The 18,749-nt window shown below is 47.6% G+C and overlaps 1 protein-coding gene across 1 annotated transcript in view; it reads right to left on the bottom strand.

Annotated features, from left to right (window-relative positions):
* The window catches only part of LOC8028452 (DNA mismatch repair protein Msh2), a 104,875-nt gene that overhangs the window by 57,996 nt on the left and 28,130 nt on the right, over positions 1–18,749 (bottom strand). Inside the window, exons 11-14 of the mRNA XM_040221076.3 lie at positions 17,290–17,407; positions 12,620–12,733; positions 9,275–9,411; positions 4,658–4,777 (exon numbers count right to left, since the gene is read on the bottom strand). Coding sequence (XP_040077010.2) covers positions 4,658–4,777; positions 9,275–9,411; positions 12,620–12,733; positions 17,290–17,407 — 489 coding nt within the window. The remainder of the gene's footprint in view (positions 1–4,657; positions 4,778–9,274; positions 9,412–12,619; positions 12,734–17,289; positions 17,408–18,749) is intronic.

Below are 18,749 nucleotides of genomic sequence, written 5' to 3'. Positions count from 1 at the left end.
CTACCATCGCAGCAAAAACGAAAGGTGTCTACACCATTAATACGTGAAGATGCAGGCCCACCCCATTAAAACCTATTTCGCGAGTAAACTTGACTTCACGTTAAGATGTACCACAAAGGAAGCTGCAAGCACGAGCTACTTGCTCAAAGATGCACCTCAGGTACACACACGCCTTTGCAGACAGAGCAAATGTCAAATCTACCAGCTCAAGCTTCTAGGCTTTGTACTAGTACATCTTGAGGCTGCTTCACACGCACGTGCTTGAGTGTGATTGGCTGCACCACGATGGCTTGTAAGAGCTTACGAGGAGAAAACCACTGGTACGCTGGTGCCACCTACCAGACAGCTCCGGAAACAATTGCGATTTGCGAGCTCTGGGTGTAACTTGACTGAAGGTTTTGCAGTATTTGAGAAAAATCTATGTGGCTATCAATAAAAATAGACACCCGTAACACTGTCGGGATTATTTTTGAAGCCCACGCTGAAGAAACGATGCACAGAGAGATAAGAAGATACAGTCGAATCTCATTAATTCAAACTCGACAGGGACTGCAAATTTGTTCGAATAAAGCAAAGTTTGAATTACCGGGAGTTTTTTCCCATAGAGATGCATAGGATGGGACCTGCATGTTAGTTTGAATTAACGAGATTCAACTGTACCGTATTTACACGAACGTAGGTCAACCCAGTTTTCAATTTTTGAAAATCTGAAGTGGGGGATTTGACTTATGACTGAACCAAAGCATTCCACCTCCGACAAAAACAAAACAATCACAATATCAAGAACACCTCCGCTTGTTACGAGTTTAGCCAGTTGTGCCTGCAGCATTGCGCTATTCTGCGCGCTCAATTTACGAATTCCTTTTCTTTTTTTTGTGTGAACGAGTATTATTGATAGCGATTCGCAAATTAACCCGAATGTACTGCGGTGAACAGTGCACCGAGCACCCGACTTCAGGGAGTGGCGGCAGTTATTGTAAGAGCCACTCCGGATGCTGCTGGGACAGCCTCACGGCCCACTCCCCGCAACGTCTTTTCGCAGTTCTTCGCACGATTCACAGTCGCACGTCGTTCGATCGAGTGTCGAGATTATGCTGAAGTGCTAACTATGTTGTTTTTTTGTTTTTTTTGTATTGACACCCGTGATACGGGCATGCAGTTTAGGTTTTCGGTGCTTGCTTATGGCCATTCTTCACTCAGAAACAACCAACAACTGCGCTGTTGGACGCAGGTTAGACCCGTCGGAGCGGGTGATGCTCCAGTGGAGTCTGCAATGGCACGGGATGAAGTGTGACGGCAAATGAAGAGGCTTCTGCGGGCCAAAGGCTTGCAACGTACGCCGCAGAAGTGTCGTGTTTCCGCTTCCGGTCTCTGCTATCAGCGCTCCTGATAAGAGGCGCAGCGAGCTGCCGTGAGCGAAGAAGCATTCGTCAGTCGCAAAATAAAGATCGCTCCCGTCGGACGAGAACCTGTCTTCTTCCGGGGCACCCGCATGCACACAACAACTGGCGACGAGTGACTGGGCACTTTTCTTCTGCTCCTGCAAGGAAGCCTCGCCAATGGAATCACCATGGCTCGTATCGGGCAAGTGGAAGCTTTTGATGAATCTTTAAGTGATTGGCCATCATACGAAGAACGGCTTTTTTCGTATTTTGCCGTGAACAAGATAGCAGAAGCTGACAGAGTGCATGCGTTTCTTAGTGTCATTGGACCGAAAACATATGGATTGCTAAAGGCACTAATGGCCCCGCAAGTTCCGTCAACAAAGACTTTTGAGGAACTAACAGCTGCTTTGAGGGAGCATCTCACCCCACACGTGTCAATCATTGGGGAACGTGCCAAATTTCACCGCCGTTCGCAGCACGAAAATGAATCTATTTCGGATTTTGTGGCGGAGCTTCAAAGACTATCACAGTCCTGCAAGTTCGGCAATTTCCTGGACGAGTCCCTGCGCGACCGTTTTGTATATGGTCTGTCCCGCACCGACATTCAACGGTACTTGTTCGCAGAAGACAACACGCTTACCTTTTAAAAAGCGGTCGAGCGAGCGCTAGCCCTAGAAGCGGCTACTCGGAACATCAAGGACGCGAGTGCGCCGGATGCGAATCAAGTGAGCAACCGTTCGAGCGGTGACGTTCATAAAGTGCGAGCAGACGCCTCGCCGCAAGTGCAATCTACAACCGCATGTTATCGCTGCAATTCGCCAAAGCATTTCGCCAACTCATGCCTGCACGTCGCCGCTATGTGTGTTAGCTGCGGGAAAAGAGGCCACCTGCAACGAGTCTGTCGCAGTAAGAAAAAGAAAAAGCAAGGTCACGGGAGGAAAACGGAGATGCACGCGCTGACGCAAGACGCATGCGGCGGTTTGCGCAGCATAAATTCGGCGGCTCGGCCGCCAATACTGGTCGACGTCTCTGTGGATGGGGTGCCGCTACGTATGGAACTCGACACGGGTGCGACTGTCTCCGTGGTTACACGCAAACAGTACCAGCAGTTGTTTACTTCGTCGTCAATGCGGCCCACGGAACTTCGACTGCGGACTTACACTGGCGAAGTCGTCAAGCCGTGAGGCGTCATTCACGTGCACGTGACGCACAACAACCAGCGACAGCTCCTGCCTCTGTATGTTCTGGATCAGCGTGGGCCTCCTCTGCTAGGACGTGAGTGGCTCGAGCACCTCAGCCTGAACTGGACAGCCATTTGCGGCGTGCACCAGCTCAAGGACCATGGCTCTAGTGCTGCTAAGCTTACTGCATCGGGGAATTCGGAACGTCTTCTTGAAAAATACAAGCACATCTTCAACAATGAACTGGGGAAGATCCAAGGGGAGAAGGCTTTCCTCGTGTTGAAAGATGACCACCCAAAATTTCTAAAGGCTCAAAACGTCCCTTTTGCACTTCGTTCCGCGGTTGAAGAAGAGCTCGAAAAGTTTCAAAAGCTCGGAATCATTACGCCTGTCGCTACAAGCGAGTTCGTCACTCCAGTAGTCCCAGTTGTTAAGAAGGACGGTTCTATACGCTTCTGCAGCGATTACAAGACAATGCTGAACCCCGTTCTGGATACGGATCAATACCCGCTGCCTCGGCTGGACGAGATTCTTGCGGCTCTCACTGGTGGTCGCTACTTCTCGAAGATCGACCTTGATAGGGCCTATCATCAAGTCAAAATGGTGGACGACTCCAAGAAGTTCCTAACATTAAACACTCACAAAGGATTTTTCAGCATGAACCGCCTGCCATACGGCGTGGCGTCAGCGCCCGCCATCTTTCAGCGTGTTATGGATAACATGCTTAAAGACTTGCCAGGTGTTACGTGCTACCTCGATGACATTTTGACTACTGAAACAACGCACGCAGAACACTTCACCAACCTAGAAGCGACTCTCCGAAGGCTGTCAGAACGCGGTGTATGCGTCAAGCGCAGCAAATGTGTGTTTCTTTGCGACCGCCTCCAGTACCTCGGACACATCATCAGCGCCGACGGTGTGTAGCCGACAACTGAGAAGATTGAAGCCTTGCTCAAAGCTCCAGCTCCGACTAACGTCTCACAGCTACGTTCCTTGCTGGGACTGATTAACTACTATGGCAAGTTTATGCCGCATCTTGCAACGCTGGCGCATCCTTTCTACAGGCTGCTCCGACAGAACGTCAACTGGTCGTGGGACTCTGCGTGCCGGGAAGCTTTTGACAAGATCAAGTCGGCCCTGTCGACTTCATCAGCCTTAGTCCACTACGACCCTAACGCACCGCTCCAGCTGGCATGCGACGCGTCGGCTTACGGCCTTGGCGCAGTTCTGTCACATGTGATGTCCGACGGCACGGTGAGGCCAATTGCATACGCTTCTCGTACCCTTACTCAGGCTGAAGAAAAGCACAGCCAAATTGAGAAAGAAGCCCTGGCCCTGATGTTTGGTGTTTGGTGTGAAGAAGTTTCACTTCTACATGAAACTTCTTCACACCTGCACTTCTTCACTTGCAACACACACCTGCGGCGTACGTTGCAAAACTTGCAACGTACGCCGCAGAAGTGCACAATCAGTCCCTACCCGTGACGTGCAACGCGATTGCCAAGCCAGCGCGGAAGATGCGGTCATTTGCAAAGTGGGAGATTTCGTTGGACGACGCCGACGACATGCTCTGAGAACGTAGCAGCGATGACGACAAGACTGACATCACCAGTGCAAACGAATCATTGTGTAGTCGCGGACGGAGTGAGAACAACAGGGAGCAGCTTCAGTTGTTCCGCCTCCAGTGTGAACTTGCTAGTTTCGACAACGCCTGGGCACCTCATGCACCTCACAGGTGCATGTGCAGCCAAAGCACACCAGAAGGCATTGATCGCGTGTTAGAGGCCGGGCTTTCGAAACAGATACTTTGCCATTCTCACGTAATCGCAATAAAATATGCATCTACAATAAAAAAAAAATTTTTTTTTTTTTTTTGTTCATGTGCATTGTGGGGGGGTCGACTTACAACCGTGTAAATAGGGTATATGCAAATCGAAGGCCAGTGTTCCAGGGTAAACGGACGGGCAACGCCAGTGTGCTTCCTCGTCGTAGGCAGTTTCAAGTGGCAGCAACACAGTCGATCCCACTTAAACTTGACACTGGCCTTCAAGCGTACCTGAGACGGGACGCCAAGAGTCTGGGGCCACTCACCGCGAGAGGCTTTACAAAGAGTCCCTGCAGCACGGCGCGCTTGTCCTCGTCCGCAGCCTTGGACAGGACCTCCCGCACCTTGGGCAGGACCTTCAGCGTCTGGTACGTCTTGTACAGCTCCTGGGAGGTTGGCAAGGGCCACTTGAGGAGAAGACCCCACACGTGGACTTTCGCTCGTCAGACTACCCCCACAGCCTTACGAATCAACAGGGTAAAAAGGATCTGAATGAATCTTAACCCTACAGATGAGGTCAAGAGATACAAAATGTATGGATCCATTTGAGCTGTGCCGGGTATTTCGTCGTAAGACAGTCGTCCGATAAATAAGGTCGGCAACAACCTTTCTATACGGATTACTAGACAACTGCCTGGCATCATTCTTTCGTGGCCGAGCCTCCATCATCTTTCCCGCGTGCATATTTTTGTCTCAAGCTTCCCACTCGAGATGCACCCTTATATAAATGAGTTCCGATTTATTTATTTACGAGCTTTTCCGAGCTTGGAAGATGAGCTGTGCATGATTGATCGATTTTAAAGTTTTATTAATACGAAATCATTTAACTGCCTCGTGGAGCGAGCTGACGTCATCAGTCTGAAGCGCGAAAATGGCAGATAGTTTCCTTCGGTTCCATTGGCTGGCACGCGTCGACGGGGCTCCCATTGGCCACTGAGCTCGTCAGTTTCTACGACCGCTCACCCTATGGTGCTGCGTGTCCATCAGCGCAAAGCATCCAAGGTTACCAGGGGAGCAGATGCGCCGACCGGCGACGAAAAGTATGCGGCAGACGAAAAAGGGAGCAGACGAACGGCTTGCATGCTTTCGCATTCACGACTCATTAGGAATGCTTACGCGTACATCAATCTTTTTGGCACAAAAGCGTTTAAGGCTATAGAGCGCCGAAATCTGTGGCTAGGTATTTCAAGAAACGGTTCTTAGAGAAGAGGGCTCTAGCGGCCACCGATAGAATGAAAGGATGGACATGAATCTGTATATAAATAATGTAGATGAAAAATGTAAAAGTTAGTTCAAAGGTAGTTCAAAGTTGGCGTAAAACACCAGTGCTTTTTAGAAATTAGAAAGAAAAGATTCATCTCCAATCAGAAAAACAAGGTGTAGAGACGTGTGCTGAGTAAAACTGGGTGAAGTGGAATTGGTGGTATCAGTGTTATGCGGGGCAATTAAGAAAAATATGCACCACAGTCAAGCACATATCCAGGGGGGGGGGAAGGGGGGCCTTTGTTTTCTATTTTCTTCTTCATTGTCCTTGTCAAATTCACGTACTTGCAGACCCTCGCAAGAAGGTGATTTCCTTGGGATGCAGTGTGTGGCAAAGTCAACACAGCTCTAGGTGTCAACAGAGAGCAATGTCACACGGCACGAAGAACAAAGTTGTTAAGAGAGGCATGCAGTTGCATGCCTCGCCACAAGATGGTGCCACGGCGGCATCGCGAGGACGCCTATCGCGAGACTCGAGAGATGGCGCACGGGATGCACGACTGTGGGGGGGACATCGGCGAACTGGGGGAGAGGGGAGACGGACGGAGGACCGAGTGGGAGCGCACATGCAGCGCGAGTGCTCGTATATAAAGGAGTTCCGTTTGTGCGAGTGCCTTTGTTCCGAAACCGTAAGCGTGATATCGTGAAAGCTCGCTGGACCCTGACAAAGTACATTGAATGTCAGAAGGAGGTTATCTATAGCATTCCCTTGACTTGCGGCAAATGCTACATCGGCCAGACTTTCCCGGTGTATAAATGACCGAACGAGCGAACACGCAGCCTTCTCTAAAGATTTTGACCCCAAGAGGCCACCTCGCAGCTCACCGCCACAAATGCCAATGCGAAGCAAGACTCTCAGACCTCATCGGGGGGTGCATCGACATCAGCTTGGCCGTGAACTGTTGGAAGCCCTTGCCATTGAGGAAAAAGGGGACAACATACCTGCCACCCTGTGAACTTTCATATTCGTAAAACTCCCGCGGCTGCGTGGGGGGGGGGGGGTGTTTACGCGAAGCGATGTGCAGCTTAATGTCAGCCTTGCCACCATGCCAAATGCTTACATAACACGTGCACATGCTACAGAATCCAAACTTCTCTTCCTTTTTGAACGGCATGAAGCACGGGAATTCCGACGTGTAAGACTTCAAAAACACCTGAAAGCACTTCTTTTGAGGTTTGGAGTTCGCCATTGCGCCGTGAAGCCACCACGACCAGGGGAATGCTACGATTACACATGCAACAATCACACACAGATGCCGCCGCACTGCTCGCCTCGAAACTGGCCGAAACAGAGATGCTTAACCACGTCTGAACACGTCGAACCAACGTGTGTTGCCGAACACACAAAGGCTTTGGGCTCTGGATTGGTTTTGAATCCGTGGCCATCGCATAGACGGATAGTAGAAACCAAAACGCTGCCGTGGACGGTACCTATCACCCTCTTGTGGCAGTGCAACGTACCGCCAGCAACGGTTTTACAAAAAAAAGTTTAAAAAAAAATATATAATTTTTTTTTCGTAAAATTTGAAGCAAGATTTGTAAAATCATAAAATTAGTCCCAATTCATACTTTTCACGAAAAATTTGGAAGAGTTGGAAGGTATGGGGCAAGTGTGCTTGGCCCCCTCCATCATACTGCATCCCAAAGAAATTATCTTCTTGCGAGGGTCTGCAAGAACGCGATTTTGACAAGGACGATGAAGAAAATAGAAAAAAGGCACCTTACTCTGGTAGCCAAACGAGAAGGACAAAGAAGTGGCATTAAATTGTTGCTGCTTCAGCAGTGTGGATGTTTAATTTTTTGTGTGCTTATATTTTCTCTTTTGTTCAGCTGGTAATTCCAATCATCATGAACCAACTTGCTCAGCATCAACCCATAACACTCAATTCTTCCCTCAACTCATCAAGACAATTTTTTTTTTTTTGTGCATGAAACACATTGTAAGCACCCACCTGAGAGGACAGAACTAAGGGGAGATGGCGACTCCGGGTAATGTAAGACAATTAACGAAGAAGAGACCATGGTACTACAAGCAAATGGGCAGACTAAAAAGAAATGGGCAATCGTCACATGCTCGCAGCGCGGCAAAACAGAGAATGCAGTGATGTGATTGGCCCAAGCCATTTTGGAGCACCTTTCGGAGCAGCCAAAACAGTGTTTTGGAGCAGCAAATGTGGCCTTTGGAGCAGCCTAAACATTGTTTACGAGCAGCAAATGTGGCCTTTGGAGCAGCCAAAACAGTGTTTTGGAGCAGCAAAAATGGCTTTTGGAGCAGATGTTTTTATAAAAATAAAAATATTCGTTTTAAGTGCTGTACAAACGAAGGGCACTTTGTGTTGTGTTTTGTTCTGGTGTGACGTGTTGTGACGGCTTGTGTTTTTACTGCTGAGGCATCCCACAACTGCCCAGTGCTGTAGGCATTGCCGAGCAATTCCGAAAAACCGCTTGCCACCGTTTTATTGATACCCTCTATATCTAAATGAGAACCAAACTGCATATATTAAAATTTATCTGAAAATGACCAGTTTAGTAGTAAACATTACAGCATTAGGTTGACTAGTTATATAATAAATGGAAGCTGTCTCCAACTAATCAAGCACGTGACCACTGCAGTGCAATGCGACATTCTCGCGCGAGCGGAGATGGCTGTTCGATCGAAACCACTCCGCTCTGTAGCCAACTGGTTTCCAAGATTGTACACAAAATGGAGCTGTCCAGCATACAAAAAAAAACAGTCCAGCAGCACGTGCTTGCCAGGCCGGCTGGTGAGGTACCAACTAAACGCAAAATAAAAAAAGAACCTTAGCACATCGATGCAAGACCTTACGAGCCAAGGCCAAAAAGCTCTTGGAGCGCTTTGTGCAACGACTGAGCACGAGATAAGCAAGTGCGCTGTGCGGGTTCAGCGTGCAGACATCGCCTTCTTTTGTTTAGCTCACTTTTCTTCACCAAATTTATTTCGCGGCAGATTTGGAAAGAAAGCCCACCGAGAGAAACCTAGGTAGTCAATAATTCGACACAACAGTCTTTGAGTTTAATAGGGATTTTTGTAGTGAGGTATGATGTAAACAAGAACAGGGATTTTTATGAACATGCGGCGGTACTTAGTTTAATTTTAAAAAGCGCCATATCTGCAGCGACTTGGGGACGGCAACACCCGACGTCATGCGACCACGGTGACTGGCAGGCAGAGACCAAATATGCCTTTCCCACGGCAATAGCTTTCAGGAGCGGGTGCTTCAGCTCGCAAGGTAACTCACGCCGCGCAAAAACGTGGTTTCGTTTCAGAGCATGATGGCATGGCTGGTACCCAGCACGCTAGCGTCGGAGCGTCCGCACACCCGAGTCTGTCGTTGAAAATATTTAAAAAAAAAAGGTACGAGACGAGACCCAAGAGACGACGAGAGCCGAAACGCGAGTCGGGCGGCCGCTTGCGCCACATAACACAGGCATGTTTAGTATCGGTTTTAAAAAAAGACTAAATTTTTTTTTTTTTGGCGCAGGCTTGGCGCATGTTACTCTTATTTTGGCAAAATGTAGCAGGAAGTAGCAGGGTTAGCCCCTTGGCGCAGTTTGGCGCAATTGGCGCAGCAATCACATCACTGGAATGGGTGGGGGACCTGCAGGGTGCTCTTGTGCCTCTGCAGCCGCTTGGCCACCCTCAGGAGGTCGGGGAAGTGGCGCAGGTAGTCCTCGTGCAGGCAGTGGCGCAGCTCCCCCTTCTGCACAAACAGCTCCACCATCTCCAGGCGCTCCTCTGCACGGGACGGACAGAACTTTGTCATCCTTCACTGCGCTGCCTCTCGAGGCTGCTTCGCACATAGTACAGCATTTTGAGAAGCCCGGATAAAAAAGTGGCCGCGAAGATCGACCCCAATTGGTTGACTGGTGGGTAAGGAGGAGTGAGGTGCTCGATGCTGATTGGTTAACGGGGAGGCTGTGTGACTGGAGGGGTAAGCGAGGGGCAAGGTAGGCGAGGAGGAGCTTGACGACCTGCGTGCATTGAGGGGGAGGACCTCGAGAGTATGAGAGGCTCTCGAAGATTGCCAGGTTTATCTGCACGATTAGCGGCAGTATCGCTTCATTCTACGGACAGCTATCAAGTGTACGCATGGTACACATTGAACTATCTGACGAAGAGCGCCGTGAACGTAGGCGTCTGGCACCTGGAAACTCGGAGAAGCCGCTAACGTTTCTGATGCTAGAACGTTTCACGTATCACACACAATTGCCCAGCAATTCGGCATACTTCTTGTTTTCTACCGCAAAAGTAAAGTATGCATCGCGAAATGCTCATTCTTTGCCCAATTGTGGCGCTAGGGGTCTAAACCAGGTGCCAGGGTTTTGGAACTAACCGTTACCTTATTCAAAAGTTCAGGATTGTCCGAAACTTTCGACGGAAAAATGGGGCCTGTTTTCAGCTGTTAGCGTTGTTCGGCCCTGCATATTCGTCGGCGTTGTCGGCCACCATTTTACCGACGTAAATATCAGAAAATTGCTTATAACTTTTGAATAAGACAACGATTCGTTCTGAAACCTTGGCATCAGGTTTAGACCATTAGCTCTACATTTTGGGTGGAAACTGAGCATTAGCAAATGTGTGGTTTATTTTTGCAGTTAGATAAATGCAAAATTCTTTGGGGAAACACCTTGTACGGAGCAGCACTAAATGAACGCTAGGTACAGTGCTCATGTAGCTCTGGCTTGCATGTCATGCGCCGGTGCTGCACTGAGTCACTATATAGCGTTAAGGGGTGACACTGGCTAGAGATTTAACTTGTGAACTACTCGAGTGATCGGAATGAAATTTGCAGAGGAGATTTAACATCAGATGTATGTCTATTGGGCAAACTTTCAGCTGTCTAGGAAAGTTTTACATACCTGCATAAGATGTGTCACTCTTTGTTGAGAAATCTATGATAAGCAAATGAAGATATTGTTAGGAAGGTGAAGACGACGACGGGGCAGTGGCGCGCAAGACTATCTCGCGCCAGGCCCCACGGCCCGGCTCGGCCTCCATAAATCGTATGTGTGTTCTATCATCGTGTACTGTCCTGTCCCTTCTGCTGCCGACAGCATCACCCTAACAGTATGGTGGAGGTGCGGAGCCATACTCATCTCCTTCATTGAACATCGGCGCTGCTATGATCCTGTGAACCCGCCTCGTTGAGGCAGTCATCCGCAGCAGCAGACCAAACACCAGCCCATGGCCCCATCGCCCAGCCCCCGCCCAGACGCCATGACAAGCCAAATTAGACGAAGCCGCACCAGACGAAGCCGACAGACGATCCCCCGCCCCTGACGTTTCTCTGTGACGTGAGTCCCCCAGCCCGGACCGTGCCGTCGTGTGGCTGATGCAGAGGTCTGTGACGCTGCGGAAGAGGCCGAAATTCAACGTCTCCATCTTCATCCTCACCCTCGCCGTCGGCAGCCGTCCTTTCTTCTTCTGTGTGTATGTGGCTTTCTAAGTGTGCTTCATGTGTTCATTTATTCACCGGCCGGGTCGGCCGTTTTCGTCGAAGGGAGTACGGGCAGTGGCGCGCACGACTATCTTGCGCCAGGCCCCACGGCCCGGCTCGGCCTCCATAAATCGTATGTGTGTTCTATCATTGTGTACTGTCCTGTCCCTTCTGCTGCCGACAGCATCACCCTAACAATATTCAGCACCATTTTAACTGCTCGAATATAAAGGGGGGGGATGTGGCACTTCGGGCTATCTAGTTTTTACAACTCAAATGTAAATATTTCAGCAAGAGTGATTACCTCAAAATATGAGAGGCATATCTGTCCTATGTCAATTGTTGAAAACATAGCTTTTTCTCAATGAGGACTTCCAACTTAAAACAAAATTAAGTAGATAGCCAGATTCCCCAGTAAATTTCAGTTCAGAAACATTTTGATTATGTTATCAAAATACTTTTACATTCAAACTAAAGATTCCTTCGTATGAAATTTGCAGCAACAAGTGGAAATGAGAAAAATGCATTCAAACATTTAGCTCCTTTACTTTCTTGTTAGTGCCTCACAATGTGTTGAAAATATTTCATATCAATGCAACTATTTGGCGTATGGTTATGAAATTCAGTGAAAGGGTGTATAATTAGTTTCTAAAACAAAAAACCTCAAATTTGAAAAATGCAATTCTATTTTTAAATTTGAAATTTAAGTTTATGTTTTTTCTTGTGCAGTGCCAACGGGGGGTTGGCACTGCATGAGAGAGGTCACTGCTAGTTCCAGCACCCACTAATAGTGCCGAGGTAAACAAAATTGGGGTTGTGGACATATTTATACAGCGTGTAGTTGGTCAGCCATTTAAAGTTGCGACAAGTCACTCGCTGTAGATGAGCGATTTAGCCAGTGCAGTACAACCACTAGCCTGGGGTTTTTAACATGCACCACGCAGTAGTGATACACGACCGCACGCCGGTACGATGCTCATCCAGATCGAAACGGGCAGGGGTGGGGATTGAGCCCAGGATCCCTGGGTTCTGCAGGATCCCTGTGTTCTGATCCCTGTGTTTGCTCCACGCGCTCTGAGCTGGTGTGCGCTAGACCACTCAGCCACCGATCCCCCCCAGTGCTGAGGTAGTGCTGTGGAGTATGTGCGAACAGGAATGAATTATGCGGCTCCAAGAGCAGTTTCTGCCCAAAGGTAGCAACGGCTTATTGGACCAGATTAAAAAAGTTTCGGAGCTTACCATTATCCAATTCAAAAGTTATAATGTAGTTGAAAAAATTTCCAGCGAGAAAATGAAGCCGGATTTCGGTAGCAGACACCATTCCTCTCTGTGCATTTGCGGCATTTGCTGCCCACCGTTTTCTCACTGGAAATGCTCATAAACTGCTTTCAAATTTTAATAGAGAAAATGGTTAAGTCTCAAAAGAACTTGGCACCGACTGCAAGAAGAAGACACGCTTCTCCTTCCTCCCAAACACCTGAGACTTTCCGGGCAAAGGTGACGCACCGATCTTGCGGACATCCGTGAGCGGCTGCTTCAGCCACTGCGCCAAGAGCCGCTGACCGCCGGGTGTGCGGCAGCGGTTCAGCACTTTCAGCAGACTCAGGTCAGCCTTCTGGTCTGCACAAAGAGAACAAAGAGGGACGTTCGAAAAGAGTAAAACTATAAAAAAAGAGAAAGACACAAAACAAATGTGAAGAACATACTCTATGTCCTTTCGTATGGAATCTTCCGAGAGTCGGCCTACTGGAACCTCCCAAATTTTGGGCTATAGTCAAGTATCTGAATGATTGATCGGGGTTTCATGGTGCAGCAGTAGCTATGGTCAAATTGTACTAAGTGCTGGAACCGTTGTAAAAACGGGGGACCGAAAATTGGGGGATATGATCAAGGACTGTAAAAGCAGTGGTGCATGCAGGATATCAGTTTGGGCCTGCCAGACGCCCAAAAAAAACCTAAACAGAAAAGAAAAAAAAAAAAACACGGAGGAGAAAGTTAGGGTTGACATATTAAAAATGCTCAATTATTCACTTTGCATTTCTTGTTTCCACCAATATACTCGCTCAAAATAAAAGAGAAGTATATATATTGTTTCAAAATGACTTTCTTGTTACAGGAAAGGCATCTTCATTTTAGTTCAGTTGCCCTACCTTGCACTGACCAAAAGCATCACAAGAGAAAGCCTAACTGTTCATGTAACAACTTAGCAGAACAATAAATGTTTTTTCTACTAAGTATAGAAGCCATTATAAAATGCCACCACTCCGGGGCATTCCAATGTTGCGCCTACATGCTCTAATCACAAGCCTTTGGTGCTGTGCAAGAAAACGCACTTCCTTCCCCCAGCGGTGGGCTAAATCAACTAAAATCAAATACAATGAAACAATGACCATTGCGGCGGCTACGTTGACAAGGGACGTCAAAATAATAAACCTACTATCTTGATGGAAGACATCATAATACCAAGGCCGTCATTTTGATGGGAACGTCAAAATAATTTCATTACTATATTTGCATTTTACAGAATAGACGTCACAGTCATCAAAATTATTTTGGAGTTAGTATATTGATGCGGACGTTAAAACAGTCACTGCCCATCACACCCAGACCTAGTTTCCCATTCCACCAAACTGCTTCATGTCGCTAATCTTCCTATACCATGGTGGAGGCTACAAATGGGTGACAGAACACTCCAAGAGAGCTCCGAAGCCTCCAAACCCCCAAAGGCTGATTTGTGTCAGAATTCGGCTAAAGCCAAGCCAAGTCAAATGTGTACAAGGTCGCATATTGATGGCACGTGCAGCGAGCTGTCAGAAACAGAAACAAATTGTTCTGATCAGCAAATGCTGGCAAATGTGACATGACAAATTTTACTTCTCTTGAAGAGAAGAGACGTATGATCACCGAGGTGGCAAGTGAAAAAAAGAGGTAGATATTGTGGGCAATTTCGGCATGTCTGTGTAGGCATTGACACCCACAAAGATGTGATCAATCGTGACGGGATGAACGACAAATAATTACAAGCATTTGCAATCGCAATTCCTCAAATTATGGAGAAAATGCTGCGCATGATCCTAAAATCCACCTCTCACATCCCAGGTAATAGATGCTTTATAAATTATCAGACTGTTTGTCGGTGCCCATGGCGACAACATTGCAGTTGAATTGCTATCTGACTGCGAGAATTACATGATGCTGCGCATCTTTCACAAAAACTGTTGGCTTTGGCCAAAGGTGTTAAGTCATTCTTCGCCTCACCATCTTCTGAGAAGCAATCCGCCGACTCAAACAGGCACTTCAAAGTTTTCTGGAGTTTCAACTTCCTCTCGTGCATTCCCTCCAGCTCCATTTCAACTGCTTTTCCTTCAAACTTTCCTGCTCACTGGGTGCATTTTTCTTGCACTCTTCTAAGCATGCAGCATATTTCTGCCTTGCTAGGTCTACAGAGGATTTTAACTCCTTCGACAGTGGAATATTGAGCAGGCCACCGTGGTTTTTGACAGTGTTTCGACAAAGCGCGCACTACGCTCGAAAGGAGTCATTCGTATCTGGTCTCACCCATCGGCAATAGATAGTCTTTGTGTTCCACCCAAGAAAGTTGGAGCTTACACTTTCCACCCGGCATTTCGGCTTTCAATCTCGACTGAAAGAGTCTCGCGCTCATCAACACAATCCTCAACACAAAGCAAAACTGGCGATGACACGGGACGCCTTGGATTGGATTGGCTTTATCATTTAGAACAAACAACATGCCATCTTGCCAGACTATGCGGCCCCATTTGCACATTTGTTGGAGGATTTTCAAGAAATACAATGATCAATTCAACTTTCAAGGATTTTTAAGGGCCCTTAAAAGGCTTTTAGCGAAATCCTGGGTATTCAAGGATTTGAAGGAGCTGTACGAACCCTATGTTCTAGTTTATCCGCATAAACAAACACCTTGTGTTGCACGATTGCGTAAACACGGTCGGTGGTCTTGGCTTGGCTTGTGTTGACTTGGCTTGGCTTCAATTCGCCAGTGTCCATATTCCCCCATGGCGCGCTGCCGCGCACTGCGTTTCTGCAGCGTGCGCGTGTTGTACAAACACAAAAGCAATAAAAATGCTTTTTTTGGTTTTCTATCTGCCCCTTCATGTGGCCCAATAGCTAATAAATTCCCTCCCACACCCCCCCTTCTTTTCCCACCCGATCATCTGCACTGAACCGGAGGGATGGCTTTTTCAGACTCACGCGCCTCGTGGCTGAACTCAATTCCGAATATAACGCGAGGTGCGTTTTGGAGCATGTAATTCCGAAAAAAAAAAGTGTTATACTCGTACAAATACGGTATTTAAATAAGAGTACCTACGTACAAGGGGCAAAACATAACATCTCCATCAACTGGCGTAAGGTGTATTTTGGCGGGTTTAGTGTTTCTTCCGAAGCTAGAGTCTTTTTTCTTACTGTCTATTATGGCCAGACATACAAGAGAAAAACAGCCAGGGCTTTTTGGTGGGAAAATGACATAAGAAAAGCACTTGAAAGTGTGCATCAGCAGCATCAGTTTATTTGCGCTGCAGCTAAAGCCATCGGGATACCGGAGGATGCTCTCCAAATACTTTCAAGGAAACTCACTCAAGTCAGTTAGGAACTAAACGACAAGCTTTTTCCAACTAACAAGAAAAAGAAATTGTCTCGCATTTTTCTCTGTATAGAGAAGTCTCTTTTTGGGCTCACGTACAAACATGTGCAAAAGATTGTATGTGCCTACATTGAAGCAAATGAATCCGAGGAGGAAGGCTATTCAGTGTAAATAATATAGTCTGAAGCCGGTAAAGCGAAAGCGTTTTGCAAACCAGGAGACGAGTGCCAAATCTAACTGGCAGTACCTGGAGTGCAAACATCTTTGGAGCAAAACAGCGCCCGGGTGCTTTCAAACAAGTTTGGCCGACCATGACCGGTGGCCATTTTTAAAGGGGGGGGTGCAACGATTTTAAGGTTAAAAGAATTTGCATCTCGTAATTTTTATGTTGTTTATCGTGTCCCGGAGGATAAAGAAAACACCTCCTTCATTAAAAACTGTAGCGATTCCTCTACATAATCGCAAAACAAAAGTCAAGCTTTTTCCCCCGCCTGCAGCCGCGACTGGCAGCCAAGGGAACTACGGCAAAAAGATCACGTGACCTCGCTCGGCTCTAAGCTGCAGCATAACACCTGCTAATGTAGGCAGAGAGAGGGAGAGAAAGGGTCCTCCGAGGAAGACACGGGAAGCTACACGGCACCCTGAATCACGTCCTTAGGAGGGAGACCAGGTGTGACCCTGAAGACTGGGAGGGAGTTGAAGGATGCCAGAAATGACAAGATTTCTATTTTCTTTTTACACAACTAGGACACGCAGGCAAAAATAATCGGTTTTCTGTTCTTTACTTCAGAAGTGTCAGAGGGCAACTTCCACAAATTTGTCACCGAAACCGGAAATCGTTGCACCCCCCCCCCCCCCCTTTAATATTGACAAAAATACACAGGGTGTTCAAAAAAGATCTTTTACAAAAAGGTCGGCCCTTTGAAGGGATCACATAAATCGTGTTTGTAACTGATTGCGCCGTAATTTAGCAGAGGTGTAAATAAAACCCTGTTTAAAAAAAAAGATAAATTTTCTCTAGTAAAACTTAAGAGACAACATCCTTATTTTAAGTAACTTTAGAAAGGGTTTTATACTACTATATAGATTGTGTGTTGTCCTGTCCCCTGTCTTTATGTATAAAAACACTTTCTAAAGTTACCTCATTACTAATGCTCTCACCAAGAAGTATTTTATCTTATGACCATGCATGACTGGTGTAAAACCATCAAATGACTGGGCCGGCTGCTGCGGCACGTATTTTGGCGATGGGGATGACGTCAACTCCCTTTCCCTTCCACTAGTTTTTCTGCCGATCTGCGAAATTCACATTCCACTCTTCCCAACCTTCGGCAGCGCTTTCTTTCAGAGACGTTCCGCACCACAATACTTGTGCTCTTGATGTACAAAATGAGCTCCAAGGTCTTTTCATCACCGCAAAGGAATATACCATAAATGCATTATGTACTACCAACGACAGCGCAATAAGGGGGCTAATATTCGCTTATTTGTTCTACTTCACCTAAGTGTGGCAGGCTGAACTTCTTGCAGGCCTTAAGTAGCATTTCAAACTCACCGTCACTGCCCGGAAGCACCCCAAGGGCACGAATTGCGGCCGAATTGATGCGCATGTACTGGCTGAAGTCAAACGTCGACATTCGGAAGCGGCCAAAGTTCTCGCTGTCCGATGTCAGCTGCAAAAAAAAGTTGCTAGGATCAGACATTCTGTTTAATACAATGAAGGTGCACACTTGTCGGGGTTGATGGGATGGGGCCTGCTTGCGTAGGATCCACCGTAAAAAGGAAGTCCAACTCTCCCTCCCACGGTGCAACCGATATGAGCAAGCGAGGTTCTTTAAGGCTTCTCACAAAAAGGCGGCGATTTAATGCATCATCTCCGTGCAGCACTGGATAATTACTCGGACAGTTAATCAGACAACCAGACCAACTGAGCGTCTTGAAAGCACTAAGGGAAGCTTTGAATAACAGAGAAGATGCGGGAAAGCTGGAGAACTTTACACATTTAGAACACCCGAGACTACTGTAATATCCCGAGTCGCACGACCACAATGACTGGCAGACAAGGCCTAAATATAATTTTCCTATGGCTGCTGCTTTCAGGAGCAAGTGCTTCAGCTCACAAAGTAACTCCCGACGCACAAAAGCGTGGTTTTGTTTCACAGCATGACGGTATGGCTGGTATTCGGCATGCTAGGTTCGCAGCGTCCGCACACACCAGCGTCTATCAATGAAAAAATTTTAAAAAGACGCGAGACGAGACCCACGAGATGACGAGAGCGCAAAACGAGAGACGGCGGGAAAAACCACGCAAAGCCAGATGAACAATTGATGCAGGGTACTTTGTGTAGGGTGGCCGCTTGTGCCACCTAGCTCACTCATGCTCAATCACGGTACTCAGTTTACTTTCGCTTTTGAAAGGCGACCAAATTGGTCCTTTGGCAGAGGCTTGGCACAGATTACCCATATTTTGGCAAAATGTAGCAGGATGTATGTAGTAGGGCTAGCCCATTGGGGCATTTTGGCACAATTGGCACAGCAGTCACATCACTGCATCTTGCACAATGCTCAACAGACCCTTTGCAAAAATCGCAAAAGCCTGCGCACACCGCGCAATGAATAATGGGGGTCTTTCCTCCCACCACCACGTGGCATACGCGAGCAGGCTCAGCTTACCATAGCAACAATGTTCCAGCACCCCAGAGCCGAAGCCGAGTCGGATCGTCAGATGAGCGATGAGCGCACGAGGAAAAGGGTCTGCCCCTTTTTTTATCTCTCTCCTTTGTCCCGCACTACCTCTATCATCTGCTGCGCCAACACTTGGTCGAACCTAGTCCGACCCTGCCATGGTCGCGGTGCAAAATAAGTAGCTTCAGTGACACTGCAAGACATGAAGGCAAGTTACGACCAATGACGTACAACGTTCCGGCTGATGGGCGGGATGGCGGATGGTCGCGACGCCTGCTGGCAGTAGCTGCCGCGAAGCGCGCAGTCGCGGAGGCGCTTTGAGAAAGCACG

This window comes from Ixodes scapularis, unplaced genomic scaffold (genome assembly GCF_016920785.2).
Source record: "Ixodes scapularis isolate PalLabHiFi unplaced genomic scaffold, ASM1692078v2 PGA_scaffold2__306_contigs__length_199485367, whole genome shotgun sequence".
Classification (NCBI taxonomy): domain Eukaryota; kingdom Metazoa; phylum Arthropoda; class Arachnida; order Ixodida; family Ixodidae; genus Ixodes; species Ixodes scapularis.
This window is presented reverse-complemented; position numbering and strand designations above follow the sequence as displayed.